This window comes from Chiloscyllium plagiosum, chromosome 30, assembly GCF_004010195.1.
Source record: "Chiloscyllium plagiosum isolate BGI_BamShark_2017 chromosome 30, ASM401019v2, whole genome shotgun sequence".
NCBI lineage: Eukaryota > Metazoa > Chordata > Chondrichthyes > Orectolobiformes > Hemiscylliidae > Chiloscyllium > Chiloscyllium plagiosum.
The window spans coordinates 3,295,210-3,321,363 of record NC_057739.1 but is presented as its reverse complement, the minus strand read 5'-3'; the positions used below and the strand labels follow the sequence as shown (position 1 = coordinate 3,321,363).

The following is a 26,154-nucleotide window of genomic DNA, read 5'->3' as shown; positions in this document are numbered from 1 at the left end:
CTTTCTCACTCTCTCTCCCCCCCACTCTTTCTCACTCTCTCCCTTTTCCTCCCACCCCAGTTTCCCCTCCCACCCCAGTTTCCCCTCCCACCCATGCCCTTGGTAGCCTCCCTCTCCTGGACTCCATTTGTTTAGAATTAAGAAACAAAAGTGACGCTGTTACTCTGGTGGATGTATATGATAGGCCAACAAATAGTGGGATGTAAGTAGAGAAGCAGACTTGGAATATTGGAGAAAGATGGAAGAACTACAGAGTGACGATAGTGGAGGTTATCCTAAAAAAAAGGAGGATACGAACAATGATTGCTGTGAAATCATGGAGATGTCCAGTACGAAAAAAGACCCTTGGGTCCCACCGTCCATTCGGCCTTATCCCTCTTGACCCTTCCAATTCCCATCCAGATACCTTTAAAATATTGTAATTATACCAGCTTCCACCAAAAATGGGGAAGCTCCTCGTTCAGTACGACATTGTTTATGTACCACATTGTCTGTGCTCTTGAACTTTGTTGTTGCTGTGATGTTCATTCTGTTCTGTTTTTCCTTCCTGCTTAGGCTGACCTGATCCAGGAGCCCTTGGTGGTGTTTGTGTGCTCCACCACAGGTCAGGGTGAACCTCCAGACAACATGAAGGTACAGAAACAATAGCTGATGGGATAAAGCCTCTGAACTTTTAGCACCGAATTTGAGTAGAACATGATAAAGGCTGCATTTACGTAGTTGTAAATCATTTGGAGAAATAGATGCATAAGCTAGTAATAAGGGAAATGGGTTCAGATTGGAATTTAAATTCAATGAATTAATCTGGATTATAAAGCTAGTCCCATGGTGACCATGAAACAGTCATCAGTTGTGCAAACTCATCTGGGCCGCTAACGTCTTTAAGGAAAGAAAATCTGCTGTACTTCTGGTCTGATGTAGCCTATTAGTGAGTTTTGAGAAGATTTGTAGCTCAGGTTGAGGTTCTGGGTGTAGGTTTGCTCGCTGAGCTGGAAGGTCCATTTTCAGACATTACGTCACCCTACTAGGTACCATCTTCAGTGGGCTGCAGGTGAAGCACTGTACATGATTCCTGCTTTCTATTTATATGTTTGGGTTTCTTTGGATTGGTGATGTCATTTCCTGTGATGATGTCATTTCCTCCTCTTTTTATCTGAGTGTGGTAAATGGGGTCTAACTCAATGTGTTTGTTGATAGACTTCTGGTTGGAATGTCATGCCTCTAGGAATTCTTGTGCGTGTCTCTGTTTGGCTTGTCCTAGGATGGATATGTTGTCCCAGTTGAAGTGGTGTCCTTCCTTATCTGTGTGTAAGGATATTAGTGAAAGAGGGTCATGTCTTTTTGTGGCTAGTTGATGTTCATGTATCCTGGTGGCTAGTTTTCTACCTGTTTGTCCAATGTAGGGTTTGTTACAGTTCTTGCATGATATTTCTGTATAAGGTCTTTCAAGTTCATTATCTGCTGTTTCAGTGTATTCTACCATCCCCTGAGAAAAAGAATGGGAAATAACATCACCACAGGAAATAACATCACCAACCCAAAGAAACCCAAACATATAAATAGAAAGCAGGAATCATGTACAGTGCTTCACCTGGAGCCCACTGAAGATGTTACCTAGTAGAGTGATGAAACAAAATGTCTGGAAATGAACCTTCCAGATCAGCGAGCAAATCTACATCCAGATATAGCCTATTATATGACTCCAGAGCCACAATGACTTAGTTGACTCTCAACTGCCCTCCAAAATACCACTGGCAAGCCACTCATTCCAAGGCAACAAATGCTCACTTTTCCAGTAATGCTCAAATCCCATGAAAGAACAAAGAAACATTTCACGTGGTGGAATATGTGCAGTTTTGTAAAGAATTTGATTTCCCTCCACCCATACAGTCTGGGATCAGGATAAGACTCCTGATACCACCTGGGAGCTGAATACACCTCCTCCTGAATATAATACATATACAGTCTGAGATTAGGATATCCCTGAGTCATGTCACTCTGAAAGAATTATAACCCAGTAGAGGTGGGTAATGGAAACACTGGGCTTGATATTCCTTGCCATATGAACACAGTAACTCAGTGAATGGGAAACCAGATCATCCCAACTCCCAAAGGCAAGTACATTTATAACACTGCCTGTGTGTACAAGGGGAGCAGGAATTCTTCACAGTCAGCTCCTCAACCAAATCTTCCAACCTTCCTTTTTTTATATTCATTCATGGGGTATGGGTGTTGCTTTCTATTTATTGCCCAGTGGGCAGTTGAGAATCAACCACATTGGTGTCACATGCAGGCCAGACCAGGTAAAGATGGCAGATTTCCTTCCCTAAAGTGCACTTGTGAAGCACAACAGTCAATAGTGATTATGTGGTCATCATGAAGTGAGCTTCCTTTTGCAGATTTTTTTTATTGATGGTGGGATTTGAGTCCATGTCACCTCTTCCTATTGCAGAATATGGCCTTGCACACACTCCTGCCTGTCCAATGCAGCCTCCTCCCCCACTATCCAGAAATTCATAAAATGATTGCAGCACAGAAGAAGAGCATTGAGCCTTCTCTCTGCTGGAGCAATTGACCTAATGCCACTGCCTCACATTTTCTTGCACAATGTTGGTTTTCAAATAGTCATCCAATTCCATTGTCTCAGTCAAACCTGCCTTCACAACACTTTGAGGCACAGCATTCTAAACTATCCTGTGAGAAAGGGAGGACTGCAGATGCTGGAGAATCAAGAGTCAGAAAGTGTGGCACTGGAAAAGCACAGCAGTTCAGGCAGCGTCTGAGGAGCAGGAGTTCCTACATCTCGGGCATAATCCTGATGAAGAGCCTGTGCCTGAAACGTCGACTGTCCTGTTTCTCAGATGCTACCTGACCTGCTGTGCTTTTTCAGCACCAGAGTTTTTGATTCTAACTAGCCTACCCACTCACTATGTGAAAAATCTCACTTTGTGTCTGCATTGCTTCCTTTGCCAATTGCTGTAACCTGTTGTTGTCTGGTCTTGAATCTTCCACGAATGGAAACAACTCATCTGTATCTACTCTGTCTAGACTGATCGGAATTTTGAATACCTCTATCTAAATTCCTCAGCTTTCTACTCCAAGGATGTTACTTTCTTCAATCTATCCATGTAACTGGAAATCCTTGTTGCTGGGACTGTTCTTGTGAATGCTTCTTGCATTCCCTGTAATGCCTTCAGACTTAGTAAAGTTTTTAAAATTTGGTTTGTGGGCTGTGGACATCACTGACTAGGTCAACATTTATTATTATCCAAATTGTCCTGGAATAGGTGATGATGAGCTGCCTTCTTGAACCACTGCAGTCTTTGGGGTTTAGGGATACTCACAACAGTGATTTGGAGGGAGTTCCAGGATTGACCCAGCGATAGTGAATGGCTTGTAGGGAACGTACAGATGGTTGTCTTCCATACATCTGTTACCCTTGTAATTCAAGTTGGTATGGTTCACACGTTTGCGCAGAACTGTCAAAGCTTTAGGGAAGGCGACAGCCTTGTGGTAATATTTCCAGACTGTTAATCCAGATCCAGGCTTGAATCCTGCTGTGGCAGCTGGTGGAATTTAAATTCAATATATATTGCAATTACAAGCCTAATGATGATCACAAATCCATTGTTGATCATTGGAAAAACCCATCTGGTTCACTAATGCCCTTTAAGGGAAGGAAGCTGCCATCTTCACCTGTCTGGCCTACATGTGACTCGAGACTCAGCAATGTGGTTAAGTGTTAACTGCCCTTTGGGCAATAAATGCTGGCCTAGCCAGCAATGCCCTCATCCTCTCCATGAATGAAAACAATGGAACTTTGGGTAAGTTACTGCAGTAGATTTTGTTGATGGTGTGCACTGATGTCATTGGAGAGTGTGAATGTTGAAGGTGCATGTGGTGCCCATCAAGCTGGCTCCTTTTTTTTCTGGATAGTGTCGAGCTTCTTGAGCATTGCTGTAACTGCACCCATCCAGACAAGTGGAGAGTGTTCTATCACTCTCCTGACGTGTGCTTTGCAGATAGTGAACAGGCATTTGGGAGACAGGAGATGAGTTACTTATCCCTGAATTCCAGTTTCTGACCTGCTCTTTTGTGGCTGGACCAGTTCAGCTTCAACTGAATAGTAATCCCCAAGGTATTGATGGTGGAGATGGTTAGATATTATCTTGTTGAAGATGGTTATTGCATGGCTCTTATGTGACGTAAATGTTACTTGCTACTAGTGTCCAGAACTGGAGGCAGTATTCCAGTTGAGATTGAGCTATTATGTTTTCTTTTAACAGCCAAGCTCATAATGCTTCTCCTGCTGATCATAGCCTCTGTCTGTCTGTCTGTCTCTCTCTCTCCATCCTCTACTGCAATCTGTACCTGTCCACGTTTTTATTCCTGGGTGTCGTCCCCAAGGGTTTCCTTACCATAGGCAGCCAGCCTCAGTTTGATCAATTGGTAGGTGAGGTTTATTTAGTGTTTACATTAGTCAGGATCTCCGCATCCCTTGCTGAATTTTTTCAGCTATTTTCTGGCCTCCTGTACTCCCAGCCAGTTTGGGCGGCACGGTGGCTTATTGGTTAGCACTTCTTTGTCACAAGGAACCAGGTTCAATTCCAGCCTCAGGTGAATGTCTGTGTGGAATTTGCACATCCGCCCTGTGTCTGCATGTATTTCCTTCAGCTGCTCTGCTTTCCTCCCATAGTCCAGAGATGCACAAGTTAGGTGGGTTGGCCCTGTTATTGCTCATAGTGCCCAGGGATATGTAGATTAGGTGGATTGGCCATGGGAAATGTAGGGTTACAGGGGTAGTGTAAGGGGATGAGTCTGGGTGGGATGCGGGATTTTATGATTCTGATTCTAGACAGTTTGAAGCTGAATTGACATGTGTTTCCATTATCATACTCCATTGTGCTCCTATTGTTAGACTCTATCACTATCCTCCCCACTACCCTCTTGTTCCCTGTTTGTTTTCTAGCCCTTCACCTTACACTTCCCTGTCCTCCCCACTGAGTGATTTAGTTTGATCCTCTAACTCTCTCTTTCTTTTCCCTGTAGAAATTTTGGCGATTTATCTTTCGAAGGAACCTTCCTGCAAACTCCCTTTCCCTGATGGATGGTGCTGTCCTGGGTCTTGGAGATTCCTCCTATCCAAAGTAAGTTGAGTGAAAATGTTGTGGGCAGTGGGTTTAACCGCTGATCACTTTTATGCGATTGTGAAGCTTAATATCTTTGCCGAGTGCTGTGTCAATGACCATGTGCCTCCAGCGACAGAGAGAGGAAATGCATCAACTATAATACAGTGAGTGCTGAGCCCTTTCTCCCCAAACCCAGGGCGAGGATTATGTTACTTGTGATAGCTGTGTGGGTTCATACAACAAATAACTAAAATGGCTCTATGAGATCTCTATGACTGTATGACCATCCTGGTTTGATCTGCAGCCTGTGGTGCATTAGGTGAAATAGTTGACAGCCAATGGTCCTTCGGAGAAGAGGAAAATTTGTTGTGGTTCCCGCAGTGCCCACTACAGGGAATGCACATGTGGAATTATAGCAGGATGGCATATCTCCTGCAGTCAAATAGCCTGTCAATGCCCACTGTTGAAGTTGCTGCAAGATGCTAGCCACTGTGTGAGCAGCAGTATATTAACACCTTCAGAAGCAGAGAGAAAGTGAGAGAGTTCAGAAATGGAACATCCCATTTGCAAAGTGACACTTTTCTCACTTGTTACATTTAAGGATAATCAGAATAGGCTGGGATGAACTTTGTTGACATACTTTGTCTCATAGTCTGCATCATTCCAGCTTTTCAAGTCCCATCAGCACAAGACAGAGAGAGGTTCTGGCATAGCATCTAATTCAAAAGATGGTATCTCTGGCAATGTAATTAGGAGTATTAACTCCTAGGATAGCCTGCTATGAAAATGTAACCCATGTCCATAACATTATCTGTTTGTACAGTCTGGGATCTGAGATTATTTCAGAGTCCGCACAGTATGGAAGCAGGCCATTCGGCCCACAAGTCCAAACCGACCCTTCAAAGAACAGCCCATCTGGACCCACCCCCAAACCCTATCCACGTAACCCTACATTTCATATGGCTAATCCACCTAGCCTGCGCATTCTTGGGCACTATGGCAAATTAGTATAGCCAATCCGCCTAACCTGCACATCTTTGGACTTTGGGAGGAAACCGGAGCACCAGGAGGAAACCCATGCAGACAAGAGGAGAATGCGCAAACTCCACACAGACAGTCGCCAGAAGGTGGAATTGAACCTGGGTCCCTGACACTGTGAGGCAGCAGTGCTAACCACAGAGTCACCATGCTGCATGACCGACAGAGAGGATCTGTGTGTCTCGGGAGAGGAGGAGAGTGGGTAAAACTGTAATAATTTATCCCAAATCCAATGTCATGTCCCTGCTGTGATTTTGATGACAGTGGGTAGCAGGGTCTGTGATACCCCCATTGTAGTGCTGTTGGAGACTTCATTAACATATTTAAATAAGACTTTCATTATATTGATCTGATTTTCCAGGATTCCAGAAACATGGAGTGAAAGGGAAGCAGGAGGCACCAGCTCTAGAAAACAATTGCCTTTTAAAGCACCACCCTTGGGCCAAGGGGAGTAGGAATGCTCCAGTCTCAGTCCATCAAAGAAACCTTCTTTGTTTCTCCTGCCAATTGGATTTCCTCCCTTCTGTCTAGACTGTCAATATGGCTTATCTCTTTCCTTGTCGAATGAAGTCTGTCTTTCTCTGCCTTTCTGTCGTAGAATCCTTCAGCATGGAGACAGGCCCTTCAGCCCAGACTGGTCCATCCCGACCAAAAATCTCCATCCACGCGAACCCCATTTTCTTGCACTTGGCCCATATCCTTCCAAATCTTTCCAACCATGTATTTGCCCAAATACCTTTTAAATGTTGTTAATGTACCTGCCTCAACCACTTCTGCTGGCAGCTGACTCCATATGCTCGTTCCATATGCTGTGTAAAAAAAAAAGTTGCTCCCCAGGTTCCCTTTTATTCTTTTAGGAGAAAGTGAGGACTGCAGATGCTGGAGATCAGAGCTGAAAATGTGTTGCTGGAAAAGCGCAGCAGGTCAGGCAGCATCCAAGGAGCAGGAGAATCGACGTTTTGGGCATGAGCTTTTCCAGCAACACATTTTCATCCCTTTTATTCTTTCCCCTCTAACCTTAAACTGATGCCCTCTAGTCCTTGACTCCCTAACCCTGGGAAAAAGAGGGAGTGCATTCACCCTATCCAGGCCTCTCATGATCTTACACACTTCTATAAGATCCTCCCTCAGTCTCCTAAGCTCTAAAGAAAAACGTCTCAGTTTTTCCAACCTCTCTATAACCAGACCCTGGCAACATTCTTGTAAATTCCTTCTGCACTCTTTCCAGTTTAATAACATCCTTCCTGTAGCAAGGTGACCAAAACTGAACACAATACTCCAAGTGCATCCTCACCAACATCCTGTACAACTGCAACATAACTTCCCAACTTCTACACTCAGGACCCTGACTGATGAAGGCCAGTGTGCCAAAAGCCTTCTTTACTGCCCCTGTCTACCTGTAATGAAGGGCTTATGCCCAAAGCGTTGATTCTCCTGCTCCTCGCTTACTATCTGACCTGCTGTGCTTTTCCAGAACTACACTCTCGACTCTGAGCTCCAGCATCTGCAGTCCTCACTTTCTCCTACCTGTGATTCCACTTTCAGAGAACCATACACCTGAACTCCAAGGTCCCTCTGTTCCACTACACTACTTAAGGTCCTACCATTCACCATGAAACTCCTACCTTAATTTGACTTTTCAAAATGCAAGACCTCACAGTTATCTATATTAGACTCTCACTTGCCATTTCTCGGCCCACTTCCCCAGCTGATCAAAGCCCTGCTGCAATTTCTGATAACCTTCCTCACTGTCCATGATACCGCCTATTTTTATGTCATCTGCAAACTTCCTTCAAGCATCCTTCCACTATTACCGTCTGCTTACTACCATCAAGTCAATTGTCTATCCGATTTGCCAGCTCTCATTGGATTCCATCACGATCTCTATGTTTCACTCCATCAGATGATGGCCTCTTTATCTCTCCCGCCAATTGTAGGATTTCTATCTCTCTCCCTTTTCTTTTTCTCCCTGTCTTGTATTGCTCTCTCAATCTCACTGCTGTTTCTCTTCCTATTTCCAATCCCAGTCACTTTCTACAGCTGATCACACCTTTTGTCCCACGTCCCAAATGCAGTCTCCTCACTCCATTTGAAGTCTGTTCAAGACTTCATATGAAATGGAGCTATGATTCAGAAGTTAACAATGGGAAGCTCTGAGAGATTGATGTCTGCGCAGGATGTTCACTTTGTGAAGCTTCACCTTACTGAAGTGCGATGACTGGAACTGAGCACATTACTGTATTTGTGGTCTAACCAGAGCTTTATACCAATTTAGTACAGCTTATCTACGTTTGTCTTGGATATCTCTTTTTATGAAGTTTAAGGTCCCATATGCTTTGCTAACTACTGTCTAAATTCATTGCATTGCCTTCAAAAGATTAGGTCCTAGTTCCTGCTTTCCCTACACATTCTTTAGAAATAAGCTATTAAATCTTCATTGGCTCCCCCTATCTCTCCTGCCAAAGATTACCACCTCTCACTTCTCTGAATTAAATTATATGCGTCTTGTTAGTCATTTCTACAGTGTATCTTTACCTTGTTGATTAGTATCTGTCAACCAAACTCTAATTGAGTCTTACCAATCCATTTGATAATGTTACTATATTCCAGTATATGAATCATTTATATCTACCAAAATGGTCCTAGCACTGACTGTATGAAATCACTTTTCTTTCCTTAAGCCAATTTATTATTAAAGCTGACATCAATCCTCTTATTCCTTGAGGCCCAATATTTTTAACCAATTTTTTGTGGTACTTTGTCAATTCCTTTTTTAAAATCAATATAGACAACATGGACTGCACTTCCTTAACAAAAAAAAACTAGATCAGTCGAACACAATTTGCCTTTCACAAATCCATGCTGGCTCTCTTTAATTAACTCTACAAGTGTCTATTAACTTTATCCCCCTATCTTTTTTTTTCTAAAACCATATCTATCACAAATGTTAAATTTACTGTTCTGCAGTTACTAGATATAATCTTGAAATAACTCCACAGAGGCTGGTGTCTCATCACCAAGTCACCTTTTATTTACATGTGGAGAGTTCTTGATACTGATCCAGCTCTAGTGAACAGTGTGGCTGAAACTCCTTCTCTGTCAGCCAGGGCTCTCTGATTGGACCAGTTTAACAACCCCAGTCAGGAAGCTCATATTCTGTGAGGTCCACCAGGCTGATGTCATTGCAATCACTACAGTTCTCTGTCAGCCAGGGCTCTCTGATTGGACCAGTTTAACAACCCCAGTCAGGAAGCTCATATTCTGTGAGGTCCACCAGGCTGATGTCATTGCAATCACTACAGTTCTTACACTGTTTCTTGAATGAGGTTGCCAGCTTTGCCATAATTCTCTGGTACCTCCCTGTAACTCATGAATTTTGGGAGATTACAGAAATGTCTTCCATTATCTTTATCCCAATTACTTTATGAACCTGGGATATAATCCACTCTCAGCATAACCAGTTTTTCTCATGCATCCTGCCTCTCAATTTTCACCTCTCAATCGATATTTGTCCTCTTCCTTAACTAACATATTTAAATAATTTAGCTTTGTCCTGCGCCTGTAACCATCCCGTTAACCCTAATAGGCCCCATCCTCTCTTGGCAGCCACTTACAATTTATATGCCGATAGAACATTTTTATATTTCTTTTTATATTAACAGCCATTCTATCTTCTTCTTGTCTCCTTGCCAGTCTTATTTCTCTCTTCATTTCCCCCTTCAATTTGATTTTCAGTTGAAGATTTCAAGCATCATACGCTTTTTTTGTTTAATGATATTGTCTCTCTCCCCTGTCATCCAAGGAAACCCTAGCTTTGGTTTCTCTAATGTTCTAGCCTGTTGGAATTTATCTAGCCTGTGCCTGAAAATCGCTTCCTTAAAGATTGTCCATTGTTCCGGTATATATTATTCTGACTAAATTCCCTCTCATCCCATTAAAGTTAATTGTCTTCTATTCTACAAGTTCTATTTGAGATTGTTCCTTGTTTTTCTACACTTACAGTATAAAAGTAGGGGAAGTGTCACTGCAGCTGTACAAGACATTATTGAGACTGACCTTGGGGTATCATGTATTATGTACTCGTTTTGGCCCCTTTAGCTGAGGAGGGATGCAGTTGCATTCAATGTAGTTTTGAGTTCACTAGATTGATTTCAGTGATGAAGAGTTTCTTATTGAAGAGAAATTGAGCAGTTAACATCTACACTTTCTAGAGTTTAGAAGAACGAAGGGCACCCTAATTGAGCCTTATAAAGTGTGAAAGGGAATTGACATAGTAGTCATAGAAATGATGTATCCTCTTGTGGTGTAATGTAGAACAAAGGATCATAGTTTTAGGATAAGGAGTTGTAGATCTGAAATAGAGATGAGGAGAAATCACTTCTCTCAAAGGGTTAGGAATTTGTGGAATCTCTAGTTTGTGGTGGATGCCATAACATTGTATAAATTTAAGAAGGTGATGCACAAATTTTTAATCAGTAATTTGTTGAAGGGTTATGGAGAGAAGATGAGAAGTGGAGTTGAGGCTGAGATAGAATCAGCCATGGTCACTATCAAAGGATGGAGCAGGCTTGAGGGGCTGAATTATGTACTCCTGCTGCTGGTTTGTTCTTCTTTGTATTTATCGAAATCTACTGATAGGCTGATCACTCTTTAAGAAGTGTTTCCCTACAGACATTGGGCTTATCTTATTCCCAAACACTAGATATTCCCAAGCAATCCTTCCATCCAGTTTCGATTGTGAACTACTGGTCAAGAGAATTCTCCTGAATACATTTCAGGAATTCCTCACCTTCCTTTTATTTTACTCCCTCATTATCCCAATTGATGTTTGGTTCAGTAAAAGCTCCTGACATGACCACTCTTGCTCTTGGACATCTGAGATTTTCCTGAAGATTTGCACCCCTATCTCGTAATAATTCTGAGACTTGAAGATCCATAAGAGTACAAAGTCTGAGCAGGATCTGAGTGATTCCAGAAGTATTTAATATATTACTATTGTAAATAATACGACTTATAGCATAAGTTAATTTGTTTGAACTTGAATAAATTTTAATATGACTTGAGTTCCTACAGAATGTATTCCTCATTTATAAAGAAGTGATTGTTTTTCTAAACTAAAGGTTTAACTTTGTTGCCAAGAAGCTGAGTAAGCGTTTGATTCAGCTGGGATGCAATGAACTGCTGCCTGTGGGATTGGGCGATGACCAGCATGACCTGGGGTAAGACTGATCGATAAGTATCTCCCCCACCCCAATCCAAATCTTTCAACAGTGCTGGCTGGTTAATGGAATAGGTTTGAAAACACACTGAAAATAATGTACCATGTGAAGGTGAATATTTAAATCTTGAGCCTAGGTGTCTTCCTTAAATCTCTCTTGGAACCAATTCATTGATCCATTAGCACCAATTCCCTTCCTGTATTCTTTTTATACCGTACATTTACTGAGTTTTAGTTTAATTAACTTTGTGAAGTTTAAGACATTGAGACCTAGAAATTACTGTTAGGTCTTCATTGATCAACTCTTAACACCTTCATGTGGCTTCCCTCTTCTGTTATTCACAGCCAGGGTTCACTTTAACCTTGTCTTTATGTTGGACGCTGGCTAGTCTGGGCTTATTATGCATCCATATTCTCCTTTGATCATTCTCTCACCATTCATGCTAACTGCTGAGAGAGACGTGTAGTATGGAACATGAGCTACAATCACATAGGAGTAAGGAAAATAAAGTTGAGATGTGCTAGCTGAATGAGAATTCTTAAAGAGTAATATCAAAATGACAGTCACTGTCTGCAAGGCTAAAACATTGCAAAGATGCATTTGTATTACTTAGCAAATGTCTTAGCAGCCTGCTGCTTGTATCATACAGTTTCAGCACAGGCTAAACTGCACGTACTCAGAGCAACCCTCATTTGGCTTATAAGTAAATAAAATAGGGACATATTTAATGTTGGCTCCTCACCAGTATGACATTCACTGCTATGGTTAGTCATATTACACAAACTAATCAGGTGAAAATAGCCCATAGACTGCTTTGTTAACCAAATAGTGGCTGGTTAGCTCAATTGGCTAAATCAATGAGGAGAAAGTAAGGACTCCAGATGCTGGAGAATGTTGCTGGGAAAGCATGGCAGGTCAGGCAGCGTCCTGACTCTTGCTCTTCGGATGCTGCCTGACCTGCTGTGCTTTCCCAGCAACACACACTCGACTCAATTGGTTAGATGGCTAGCACGTGGTTCAGAGCAATGTCAACAGCACAGGTCCAATTCCCATGCCAACCAAGCTCCCCATACTGCCCCTGAGAGTGGAAGACAAGATACCATAGAAAGATAGCCAAGGAGATGGTAGAATGAAGCACCAGCAAGCAATATTTCAAGGACCTATCTCTGGGCAAAACATATCTAAATGATTGAATGTTTTGTCTGTGAAACTCTCTTCCCCGGTGCTGTATAACTCTATGACCATGAGTCTGTGAGTTAGATTTTTGATGGGTGGTGGCAGATAGGGTTATCATATCCAGATCAGGCATGATCTCATTGATGGCAGAGCATGTTTAAAAGATTGAATGGCCACTTCCTGTTTCTATGTTCATATTGTGCAATTTGAATTAGACTCCTGCCTGGAGGTCACTCTTTAGTATCCATTGTTCCTCGTGAAGCATTTGAGCTAATTGTTTCTGGTGTCTATCATTGTCTCAACATCTTTAGAAAAGATTGGACCTATCTCTGGTTGAAACCTGCCCATTTTATTTGTCCTGTTTTCTGAAAAGATCTTCACACTATCTCTTATCAGAGCTGTTTACAGAGCTTTCCCAAGGTGTAATGTATTGATCTTATTTAACTTGTTTGTTCTGTCCAGACCTGATGCTGTAATTGATCCCTGGTTAAAGCAGTTCTGGGAGCAAGCCTTGAATCTCTACCCTCTGCCACCAGGGTTAAACGTGCTTGGTGATGATGTCATGTGAGTATAATGCTGCGAGAAGCTGCAGGAGGGATGCATGCATCTTGTTCTTGGGTTTGACAGGTGTAAAACTGAGTAGGTTCCTGACAGAATGTTGGACCATTCGGAAAAAATGGAAGATTAGAGTACGTAAAAGTCATATGGCAAATAAAATATTCCTTTCCCCCTCCCCCCACGTTATTGTGAACTCCCCCAGCCACAGTCTCTGTGCTCTGTAATCTTGTGTAGCTCAGATAGCTGTCTTTGGATTTCCATAACCCTCAATCTCTTTTCTCAGCATGAATCCATGTGCAAAGGGTTCTGCTTGAATTTTAATTTCTTGTTGCAGTCACTTGCCTTATTGTGGGTTGGCTGCTTAAAACAGGACTATGTCATGTGTCATAAGAGAGGACAGCATATAATAGCCAAGATGTGGGTCTCTAAACCTCTAACCTTTCATCTTCTACAAGGAGGAAGCTGTGCAGATCCTCAGAAAGGAAAGATTCTAGAGAAGTCAGACATCGTGACGTAGAAGGCATGTTGTTCGAGGGTAGATAAGTATTGTCACTATGCACAAGTCTAGGATTCTGATCTCCGCGTGCCTTTGAAGAGACTGTGTAGCAGGTTGTTCGCAGATGTTGGTGCTAACACTGGAGACTATATTGATTTTAGTTTGTTTATTCATGGGATGAGAGCATCACTGGCTAGGCAGCATTTATTGTCTATCCCTAATTACCCAGAGGTCAATTAAGAGTTAACCACGTTGCTGTGGGTCTGAAGTCACATGTAGACCAGACCGGGTAAGAATGACAATTTCCTTCCCTAAAGGGCCTTAGTGAGTTAGATGGGTTTTTCCTGACAATCAGCAATGTTTCCATGGTCACCATTAGACCCTTAATTCCAGATTAGTTTTTATTCGAAATCAAATTCGAAATCTGCCATGGGGGGGGGGTGATTCAAACCTGCATCCCCAGAACAGTAACTGGTTTGTTGAATTAACCGTCCAGCGATAATACCGCGAGGCCATTGCCTTCCCGATACAGCAGACAGTAGCACATTTGGAGGGCTCCATGACTTACATTGCAATACGATGGTTTTGCATCAATGTCATTGATCTTGCACTATGCAGGCTATCTACCTTGTGACAGGGATGGCAGTGAAGATGGGATTTGTTTCCTTTCTGTTATGGGAAGTACCATACCCTTTGTGTAGTGTAGAAATGTCTTCATATGTATATGATGTTTATATTTTGAGCATTGTTTTATTCCTTGTATAGATTGCCATCGAAATACAGCTTTCAGTTTGAGGATGATGCAACCAGTGGTGTCTCAGTGGAACCATATGACAAAAACACACAAGCTAAATTCCCACCCTCTCAGCTCCACCCATTTCCTGCTCAGATGGTCTCAAACGAAAGGGTCACAGATGAAAACCACTTCCAGGATGTTCGGCTCATCACCTTCGATATCACTGGCTCTGGCATTGAGTAAGAACTATTTGAATCTCTGTTCTGGATGAGCAAGTAGAATGTTTAAAAAACTGCAGAATACACACAAGACTGACTAGAGACTGCAGTACTTGATCTCTATCATAACAATTGCAACTCCTCCAGGGACTGCTAATTAATAATAATATTTCTAGCTTATTGTTAATCAAGGAAGTTGTTCCATTATTTCCAACTTATCATTATAAGTGTGCCTGACAGAGCAGTGCTCCCTCAGTACTGAATTTCCAATACTGGAGCACTCCCTCAGTACTGAGCCTCCAATAGTTCAGTGCTCCCTCAATGCTCACCCTTGTCAGTTCCAAGTTACAATTTAAACTTAATTATTTCATTGTTTGAGATTTTAACCAAAAAGGCTAGAGGAGACATTCTGATGCAGCATCCCAGTGACCTTAAGTTGTGAAAAACAATTATCAAAGCCAGGTAGCGACTCTGAGTGTAATACTATTCTTTCTTTCTAGTTCGGCTTCAGGCACAGGGTCCATATTTGGTGACTGGTCTCTCACCAACTCTTCTGGGGTCTTCCCATTCGACAGTAGGCAGTATTAGCTTCAGTTTCAAACTTGGTGCAGGCTTTGACGATGGAAAGCTGCAGTTTTAGTCATTTTCCAAACCACAGCATACAAATAAAACCAAGGAACTGTGGATGCTGGAAAAGCTCAGCGGGTTTGACAGTATCTGTGGAGAGAAATGAGAGTTAATGTTTTGGGTCCAGTGACCCTTCTTCAGAAGTGATTGTAGCTAGGGAAAGGTTAACATATACGGAGAAGATTGTGGTGAAGGAGGGGAAGGAATAACTGATAGGTGGAGATGGAGCCTGGAGAGAGCAAGAGAAGAACAGTTGAACAGTCTGGGAGAGTGAATAGCTGCTGGTGGAGACTTTTAGTAGCTGACAATGAGTTCATAGAATCCCTATAGTGTGGAAGCAGGACATTCGGCCCAACAAGTCCACACCGACTCTCCAAAGAACATTCCACCCAGACTCACCCTCTACTCTCTCCTTATAACTCTGCATTTCCCATGGCTAATCCATCTAGCCTACACACCCCTGGACACTATGGGCAGTTTAGCATGGCCAATCCACCTAACCTGCACATTTTTGGATTGTGGGAAGAAACCAGAGCATCTGGAGGAAATCCATGCAGTCACGTGCAAACTTAACACAATCTCCTGAGGCTGGAATTGAACCTGGGTCCCTGGTGCTGTGAGGCAGCAGTGCTAACCACTGGGCCACTGTGCTTGGTTGTGGTAGCAGCACATGTGATGACAAAACCTGGTGTGCGGGCTTTGGGGTAAGAACATGGGAGAAGATGCTCAGGCCCTAAAATTATTGAACTCGATATTGAGTCCTGAAGACTGCAGGGTTCCCAAGCAGAAAATAATGTTTTGTTCTTCCCGCGTGCACTGAGCTTTGTGGGAGCACAACAAACCTGAGACCGAGATCTTGGCCAGTGAACAGGGTGGTGAGTTGACATGGCAGGTAACAGGAACCTCACTGTCATTTTTGCAGACAGAATGTACATGTTCTGCAAAGCGGTTGCCCAGTCTGCATTTCCTCTCCCCGGTTAGAGGAGATCACATTGTAAGCGGCGAATGCGGTAGACTAGATTGTGTGAAGTGCAGGTAAAGCACTGCTTCACCTGGAGGGTGTGCTTGGAGCTTTGGATAGTGAGGAGGGTGATTGCAAGGGAAGGTGCCATGGGGTTGTGGGGGAGCAGGAGTGTACTAAAGTGTCCTGGAGGGAACGGGCCCTGAGGGAGGCTGACAAGGGAGGGAAATATGTGTCCGATGGTGGCTACCCACTGGGGATGGTAGAAATTGTGGGTAATGATCCTCTGGATGCAGATGTTGGTGCAGTGGTAAATGAGAACCTGGGGTCCCTATCGCTGATGGGGGAAGATAAAGAAGGGCTGAGGGCCAAAGTGCAGGAGATGCGCTGAACATATTAGATTAGATTAGATTTCCTACGTATGGAAACAGGCCCTTTGGCCCAACAAGTCCACACCGACCCTCCAAAGAGTAACCCCCCCAGACCCATTCCCCTACATTTACCCCTGACTAAAGCACCTTATGCTGTGGGCAATTTAGCATGGCCAATTCACCTAACCTGCACATCTTTGGACTGTGGGAGAATACCGGAGCACCCGGAGGAAACCCACGCAGACACGGGGAGAATGTGCAAACTCCACACAGTCAGTAACCTGAGGCGGGAATTGAACCCGGGTCTCTGGCACTGTGAGGCAGCAGTGCTAACCACTGAGCCATCTGTGCCATCCCTTAGAAGATGCCCTGTAGAAGCTGGCATCATCAGAACAGATGTGACGGAGACAGAGGATCTGGGAGAATAGAATAGAGGCTATACAGAAAGCAGGATGTGAGGATGTATCGTCAAGGTAACCGTGAAAGCCAATGGATTTGTAATGGATGTCAGTGGTTAGTTTTTTCCTCAGAAATGGAACTAGAGATGTCAAGGAAGGGAAGGGAGGAGTCCGAGATGGACTAGATGAAGGTGACAGCAGGTTGGATTGATAATCTCTTCCAATTCTGAATGAGAGAGGGAACCAGCAGCTGTTCATCGATATATTGGAAAGAGAGTTGTGGGTGGGGGCCCGAGTAGGACTGGAACAAGCAATGTACCACGTATCCCACAAAAAGACAGGCACAACTGAGACCCATATGGGTACCCATGGCCTGAAGAAAATGAGAGGAGTTAAAGAAGAAATTGTGCAAAGTGGGGTCGAGCTCAGGCAGAGGAGGGTGATAGTGGATGGGGACAGTTCAGGTGACCAATGTCACGTCAACAGTTGTTGATAAACAGGTTGAGTGCATGTACAAGAGCAGAGGGAGGTGTCCAAATGAAGGGAGAGTGTTGGAGGTGGGTGAATGGATCTGCGGAATGGGGAGAGGACGCTTGTCCAAAGATGGCACGGTGGCTCAGTGGTTAGCACTGTTGCCTCACAGCACCAGGAACCTGGGTTCGATTCCAACCTCGGGCGACTGTCTGTGTGGAGTTTGCACATTCTCCCTATGTCTGCGTGGTTTTCCTCCGGGTGTTCCGGTTTCCTCCCACAATCCAAAGATGTGCAGGTCAGGTGAATTGGCCATTCTGAATTGCCAATAGTGTTAGATGCATTAGTCAGAGGTAAATGTAGGGGAATGGGTCTGGGTGGGTGTGGATTTGTTGGGCCGAAGGGCCTGTTTCTACAGTGTAGGGAATCTAATCAAATGGGCAGGGAGGCGAAGAAGAAAAGTTCAACATCATGTTGTGCCTGAAAATTATTGTGGTGGGGATGCAGGGGAAACGAAACTAGAATTAGATTTTATTGTCATGTGTGCTCAAGTATAGGAATAAGGAGTACAGGGAAAGTGTCCAAAATCACCATTCACTGGTGCCATCTTGGTTACAAAACTACAGTTTAAAAAAAAGCAACGAAGCAACAACAATTTTTTAAAAACTAAGACCTATGTTGAGTAATAACGTTCAGCATCAGAGGATGAAAGGTCACTACATGACAGGAGGTGGGGTCAGGAGAGGGAATGAAGACAGAGGGACGGAGAAAGTAGGCAGGGTCCAGAGGGGTGTGGATATCTCTGAGTTGTTGCAGTATGCGCTTCTTAATGCCTGACAGCAAATGAAAAAGTTTGTTTTAAATGAGCCAGAGGATTAAGTGGAACTGGGGCAGGGCAGCTGTGAGCCAGCATGAAGTGGTGCTGATGGAGAGAGAGAGATACAGAGGTCGAGAGTGTGCATTTAATGACGTATACATAGAGTGTAAATCTCAGGTTGTGGCTAGAACGGCTGTCTGAGGAGTATTGTACATCACAGAGATACCTGTGATCCTGGGTGGATTCAAAACATGAAGCCTCAGTTGGAATCCACTACAGATGAGTCTGAGTCTTGGGCAGTCACTGCGGAATATGATGTGGCTGATTCGAAGCGAATTTTGGCAAATATCCTGTCAAACATCAGAAGTGAATCAAAAGTAATGATAGTAAATCAAAAAACAGATTGGAACGGTATTCCTGTCAGAGAGAGGAACAGAACTTCAAGGTGGGCATACCTGGGAGAGATGTGGCAGTGAGTTAAGCATTAAGCAAACTGTGGATGCTGGAAATCAAAAATTAAAACAGAAATTGTTGGAAAAATGCACAGAATGATCAATTATATCATTGGATGTGATTGGCCTAAGTGAGGTGAGGCTCATTGCTCATTGGTTTATGATTTATTGGACTGGGGTGGACAGAGTTAAAAATCACACAACACCAGGTTATAGTCCAACAGGTTTAATTGGAAGCAAAGCTAGTGCTTCCAAATCAACCTTTTGGACTATAATCTGGTGTTGTGTGATTTTTAACTCATTAGTTTATGGAGTATATCATCATTCTGTTGTCACTCTAAAGGGTGATGCACATTGGTTGGTGTCACTTTCCATTATGCCTGACTGGTTCCTTCGGCTGTTACTTACCCATGGGAATGTTCTCTTCATGCAGATTTGTTATTCTTACTTTCATAACTCTTGTCTCAGGTGATGAGTCAGTTTATGGTATCTTTCTTACCCATTTGTTTAAGAAAAGGAGATGTAGATATTTTCTAGTCAGCCTGTTCAGAGATGTTATGATACATATTTGGAGCAGAAGGGGCTTGAACTCAGGCCTGCTGGCCCAGAGCTAGGGACGCTACCACTGTTCCACAAGGTCCCTAGGAAGGTAGATATATGCTGTCAGGACCCAATGATTATTACTTGAATTTGTCATTTCAATTTTTACTTAATTGGTACAAGTTCCTCTTTAAATCAAACACCTATTGTTGACCATTTTTCCATTTTAGAGGCCATCTATTAGGTCTTTGGTTATGAATGCCTTAGAATGAGTTTTTTTTTTAAGATGAAGAGTGTATTTGGAAAGATTGCTTATAACTTCAAAACTATGTTGAATTAATACAGACCATCACTAATGTAAACACATTGTAAAACAGTCTGCACAGAATGGATGAAACTACGAAATCTTCACACATTCAGTCAACACAAGTCCCGAGTAATAAACTTATTAGACAGTTGCAAGTTTAATCACATTGTTACAAAGTTACCTATGATAAAATTTAGTCAAAATTAATTGCTTCCCTTCTAAGTCACTACAAATCAAAACAAAACATAAAACTGTGGATGCTGGAAATCTGAAATAAACAAATGCACTGGGCTTTGGTTCAATTGGAAACAAAAACAGAAATTGCTGGAGAAGCATAGAAACTCTGGCAGCATCTATGGAGAGAAAACAGAAACTTGGACTTAGTTCTGAAAAAGGGTCACTGGTCCCAAAAATGTTAACACTGCTTTCTCTCTGCAGATGCTGCCAGACCTGCTGAGTTTCTCCAGCACTTTGGTTTAATTGGAAACAAAAACAGAAAGTCAGTGCAGCGGACAGTTGTTATGATTTTCTTCCCTCAGTACTGTATCTCCCTCTTTGCATTCTCTGTTCCCCAAAAGGAAATAACCGGAAGGACGTTAACTCACCTTATTCAACCTTGAAGGTTGCACGTTGTTGCAGTCTGGCTCTGAGAAATGGTAATTAGCTGAATAGGGGACTCTGGCATGCTCCTACCTTCAGGCTGTTTACAATCTTGTGGTGCATTTCTTTCTCATTTGAGGTCAAATAAATTCTCATGAAATTGAAGAACTAAAATCTGTACCAGTTACAATTAAGCAGAATAATAATTAATCAATGAACATACTTTTAGTGAATATATAATAAAACTAAATTAATAATGAAATGTTAATTTGCATACCAGTTCGACACCTTCAGTTAGTGTGGTGCTCCCTCAGCGCTGACCTGCTGACAGTGCAGCACTCCCTCATTACTGACCCGTTGACAGTGCGGCACTCCCTCATTACTGATTCCCTGACACCTCATTGCTTCCACAGCACTGACCCTCTGACAGTGCAGACCTCCCTCAGTACCGAACCTTTGGTGTAGCACACCCTTGGCCTTGGAAGGTGCAGAATGCCTTCAGTACTGACCGTCTGACAGCCCACTAATCCCTCAGCACTGACCCTCCGACAGCATGAGGCTCTCTCAGCACCAACTGTCCGCCAATGTGGTGTTCCCTCAGCACTGACCATGCAAAGCCTGCACTCCCTCAGCACTGACCGTACGACAGCGTGGTGCTCCCTCGGCATTGACTGTCTGACAGCATGGCGTTCCCTCGGCACTGACTGTCTGACAACATGGCGTTCCCTCAGTACTGACCCTCTGCCATCATAGCGCTCCCTCAGCACTGACCCTCCGACAGCACAGTACTCCCTCAGCGCTGTCCTCCAACAGCGCTGGCTTTCCACCCTTGCCCTCCTACTTCACTTGCTCGAAATTTGTTTCGCCTTTAAGTTTTACCAGGTCTGGAAATTTGGAGACCTGAAATATTAACTCTGTTTCACTCTCCACAGATGCTTACTGACCTGCTGAACATTTCCTGCTGGTTTTGTTTGTATTTATGCTCCATTGCCCTTCTCCTTTGCTGTGGTCCTATAATTTTATTTACTGCAAGTATATATCCAACTTACTCTTGAACTTTATTATCATTCCTGCTTCCTCTGCTCTTTTAGTCAATTTCCTTCAATCTGTGTTCTCTGATTGCTAACACTGAGGAGAAAGGAGCAAGTATCAAAACTCTTTGAAGTTCTGAAACCACTTTCAAATCTCTGCTTAACTTTCTCCTGTTGAAGGAAAAAGCCCTAGCTTCTCCAATCTATCCACAAAACTGAATGAGAATTGGAATTAGTTTTTATTGTCACATGTACTCAAGTATAGGAATACGTGAGTACAATGTCGTAAGAAACCATCCAGACCTTCAAGTCTAAAGTCTTATCTCCATCAAGGTGTTTGGAACATTCAGCCACCAATGCAGATAGCTGAGGTTCCTTATCTTTGTACCATTCTAGTAAATCCATGTGCATCCTCTCGAATCTCCAGAAGTGTTTGCTAAAATGCTATGTCAAGAATTAGACACAGTACTGAAACTGGTACCTAATCAGTGAACCTTTCAAAGTTCAGACAGGTTCACTGCATTGACCATGGGATCCTGCTGTCCCAGTTAATGTTTCCTTTCTACATGCAGATACTCTGCAGGAGACGTGGCCATGATTGAACCTCGAAACTCACCAGAAAGTGTTGAGCAGTTCTGTCAGCTCCTTCGACTCGACCCAAACAAAACATTTCTACTGAAGCCCAGCGATTCAGGTTTGATATCTTGCCCATTGATTGTTGATCTTAGGGGGTTCATGATCACAGTTACCTAATGTAGGCAGTCAATGATTTACAGTAGATATCTGAAAGTTATTGAGAAGCTGCAGTTTAGATATGTTAATTAGGCAAAGAAAGGAAATAAATGACCCATGACAGATGAGAATGCTTTACTGATCCCAGAGCTATTCTGTAGAATGGAGGAGAAGAGGCAATGCACTCCTACATACCTCTGGTCCTGCACCCTTATATGATGGTCTCTGGCAGTCTTGGTGCCACAAGCATTGTTCTTCCCTCAGGCTGATGTGGCAGAGCTCCTGGTCTTGCCTTAGGGAGATGGTGTATCTCTTCTTGTCCCTTCCTCCCCTCCTGTCTCTCTTAATAAATCATATTTTGGGGGATGGCCATCAATGCTATGTCTAACAGACATGATGGAGATGACTGCTGTCCACCTATGTCTGAAGGTTAGCTTTTATTCCTTCTAAGAACAAAACCTTGCTATTTTTGACACACTGCATTGATAATGGAGTAAGGGAGTGCCTGATGAATCTTTTATAGGAATCAACACCATGATATTTATGATCTCTCCTCTGTTTTCATGTAGAAATTTCATTACATTTTCAAAAGACATGTTTCTGTGTTGAATATCTCTATGACCCTATACCTAGTTACTAATGTGATACAGTTAAATGAGATCACATGCTCCACAGGAAATAGCAACTATGAAATGCTGAGTTAACACAGGTTTAAAGAGATCCCTGATTCTCAATAGTCCAGAAATGGCAGATGCAGTAAATTTCAAGATTCACATCCATAAGTACTGGCAAATGGGACTAGATTGGGCTGGGTTATCTGGTTGGCATGGGCAAGTTGGACCGAAGGGTCTGTTTCCATGCTATACATCTCTTTGACTCTATAATCATTTTTCAGAAAAAACAAATCAGTTTGTCCTCAGGCCATACCTTTATCTGTACTAGGTTTTGTTGAAATAATCCATTCGTTTTGAAGAAGGCTGTGTTTTGTAAGAATGCCATATCTAGGTGGTGCAACAGGCATGTGATGCAGAAACTCCACTTGGCAGTGCTGTCACTGCAAAGCCCACCTGCCTTCCACTGTGAAGGAAGTGTGTGTGTGTGTATGTGTATGAAAGATTATCTGTTCTGTCTGTGTCCTCAGTGCTGTCAACAGCTCTCACTGCCTACTCTGCACACCCAAAGTCTACAGTTGCTATCTCTGTCTTGCCTACCGTGTGCAGCTGCCTGTCTGAACAACCAGTGTTATTTTGTGATTTTTCCCTGTTCCTGGCTCAGGCCGTTGATGTGCTCCCAGATTCTCAGTCCCCCAGACATAGAGAACCTTGGGACAAAACAAAGAACTGCGGATGATGGAAATCTGAAACAAAACACCGGGGTGGCACGGTGGCTCAGAGGCTAGCACTGCTGCCTCACAGTGCCAGGGACCCGGGTTCAATTCCAGCCTCTGGCAACTGCCTGTGTGGAGTTTGCATATTCTTTCCGTATCTGCATGGGTTTCCTCCGGTTTTCTCCCACAATCCAAAAAGGTGCAGGTTAGGTGAATTGGCCATGCTAAATTGCCCTTGTGTTAGGTGTATTAGTCAGGGGTAATGTAGGGAAATGAATCTGGATGGGTTAATCTACGTGTAGATTTGTTGGGTCAAAGGGCCTGTTTCCACACCGTAGGGAATCTAATCACAAAGAGAAAGTGCTGGAGAAACTCAGCAGATCTGGCAGCATCTGTGGAGGGAAAAAACAGAGTTAATGTTTCGTGTCCAATTCTGGAGAAGAATCACTGGACTCAAAATGTTAACTCTGTTCTCTTTCCACAGATGCTACTGAGTTTCTCCAGCAATTTCTGTCTTTGAAACAGAACCTTGACCTCAGTAGGGTTATCTGTGAAATTATTACACCTAGAATATAGTGACATTGGCCACCCATGTGGCTTCGGGATATGTGTCGCCAGCAACTAATATCACTTTTACACATGTGCAGGGGGCCATCTTTGCATTCATGCCAATCACTCCATTTTGAGATGTATTATTTACAGCCAAACAGGTGCCAGTGAAGGTGGGAAGATGTACATTTTTTTCTTTTACTCATTCACGAGATGTGGGCATCTCTAGCTAGGCCAGCATTTATTGCCCATCCCTAATTTTTAAGAATCAACCACATTGCTATTGGTTTGGAGTCACAAGTAGGTCAGACCAGGTAAGGTTGGCAGATTTCCTTTCCTAAAGGATATTTAGTGAACCAGATGGAGTTTTCCTGTCAATCTACAATACTTTCATGGTCACTATTAGACTCTTAATTCCAGATTTTTTGTTTTACAATAAGTCTTTCAGAATGCAATTCCTGTGCATACTACCCTTACAGTGTCATCCCATCAATTTTTAGGATATATACATTGCAGGTTAATACTTGTAATGTGAAAATCCTGCATTAACATTTCACTTTCATAGTTCCCATTGACTGGTTCCTTGCCCTGTACTGACCATAGACCTATGGTTTGATGTCAGGACTGTGAAATGAGGGTATTCCCTTAAACAATTAAGAACTTTGCACTACTTTCATTTCTAATCTCCTCGGATCCTGTTAATTCATTATTTGCCTAATCAGTCTAATGGTGACCATTATCGATTGTTGTAAAAATGCATCAAATCCACTAGTGCCTCTTTAGGGAAGGAAATCTGCTGTCCTTTCCTGGTTTGGCCTACCTGAGATTCCAGATCCATATCGATATGGTTGACTCTTGACTGCCCTCTGAAATGGCCTAGAGAGTCAATCAATTCAAGGACAACTATGGGTGGGGAACAAGGAGCCACATGCCATACAAGAATATCAAAATGTTGGGGGACGTCATTCCCATCCTCACCGTGCCAATATGGAGTAACAGTGAATAATATGGTTCGGTTCCTTCTCACTGCTTGCATTGATTTCTGGTCTGTCTGCCTTTCTGGCAACACTGGGGAATGAAGTAAATATCCCATTGATCTGCATTTTATAATTTTGAACAAAATGTGGTCACTCATTTACAAATGTCCACTGGCTATCAGACAATTTGAATAAACATGCACCCGTGTCCCACATTAGCTTACTCAAACAGCGGTAAACCCAGATGCTCATAGAGTCCTATGAGAGACAGGCCCTTTCGCAGAAACCGGTCCATGCCGACCTAACTGTGCATCCACACTGACCCCATTTCCCTGCACTTGGCCCTAACCTTCTAATCCTTTCCTATCCATGTATTTATCCAAGTGTCTTTTAAATGTTGTTAATGTACCCGCCTCAACCACTTCGCTCATTCCATATATGTACCACCCTCTGTGTAAAAGAGTTGCCCATCAGGTTCCCTTTAATTCTTTCCCCTCTAACCTTAAACTGATGCTCTTCAGTCCTTGACTCCCCAGCCCTGGGAAAAAGACTGAGTGTATTCACTCTATCCAGGCCGCTCATGATCTTATATACTTCTATAAGATCCCACCTCAGTCTCCTACGCTCTAAAGAAAAACTCCTTGCTTTTCCAACCTCTCCCTATAACTCAGACCCTTGAGTCCTGGCAACATCCTTGCAAATTTCTTCTGCACTTTTTCCAGTTTAATTATATCCTTCCTGTAGCAAGGTGACCAAAACTGAACACAATAATCCAAGTGCAGCCTCACCAACGTCCTGTACAACTGCAACATAACTTCCCAACGTCTGTACTCAGTGCCCTGACTGATGAAGGCCAGTGTGCAAAAAGCCTTCTTTACTGCCCTGTCTACCTGTGACGCCACTTTCAGAGAACCGCGCACCTGACCTCCAATGTCCATGTGTTCCACTACACTCCTTAAGGTCCTACCATTCACCATGAAACTTGATGTGACTTTCCAAAATGCAAGACCTCACACTTATCTCTATTAAACTCCATTTGCCATTTCTCAGCCCACTTCCCCAGCTGATCAAAGTCCTGCTGCAATTTCTGATAACCTTCCTCACTGCCCATGATACCACCTATTTTAGTGTCATCAGCAACTTACTAATCATGCATTGTATATTCTTATGCCCAGAACCGACCCCTGAGGCACCCCACTAGTTACAGGCCTCCAGTCCTTCCATTATTACCCTCTGCTTCCTGCAATCAAGCCAATTGTGTATTCAATTTGCCAGCTCCTACTGGATTCCATGCGATCTAACCTTCCAGAACAGCCTACCATGTGGGACCTTAACAAAGGCCTTACTGAAACCCATATAGACTACTTCTGCCGCCGTGCCATCATCAACCTTCTTGGTCACTTCATCAAAGAACTCTAACAAAT

The 26,154-nt window shown here is 43.1% G+C and overlaps 1 protein-coding gene across 2 annotated transcripts in view; it reads left to right on the top strand.

Annotated features, from left to right (window-relative positions):
- Nucleotides 1-26,154, top strand: part of ndor1 (NADPH dependent diflavin oxidoreductase 1) — a 51,877-nt gene that overhangs the window by 5,674 nt on the left and 20,049 nt on the right. For both annotated transcript variants that reach the window (XM_043719828.1, XM_043719829.1), the window contains exons 3-8: nt 556-633; nt 5,050-5,147; nt 11,288-11,386; nt 13,025-13,126; nt 14,382-14,591; nt 21,718-21,839. In XM_043719828.1, the coding sequence (XP_043575763.1) occupies nt 556-633; nt 5,050-5,147; nt 11,288-11,386; nt 13,025-13,126; nt 14,382-14,591; nt 21,718-21,839 (709 nt within the window). The remainder of the gene's footprint in view (nt 1-555; nt 634-5,049; nt 5,148-11,287; nt 11,387-13,024; nt 13,127-14,381; nt 14,592-21,717; nt 21,840-26,154) is intronic.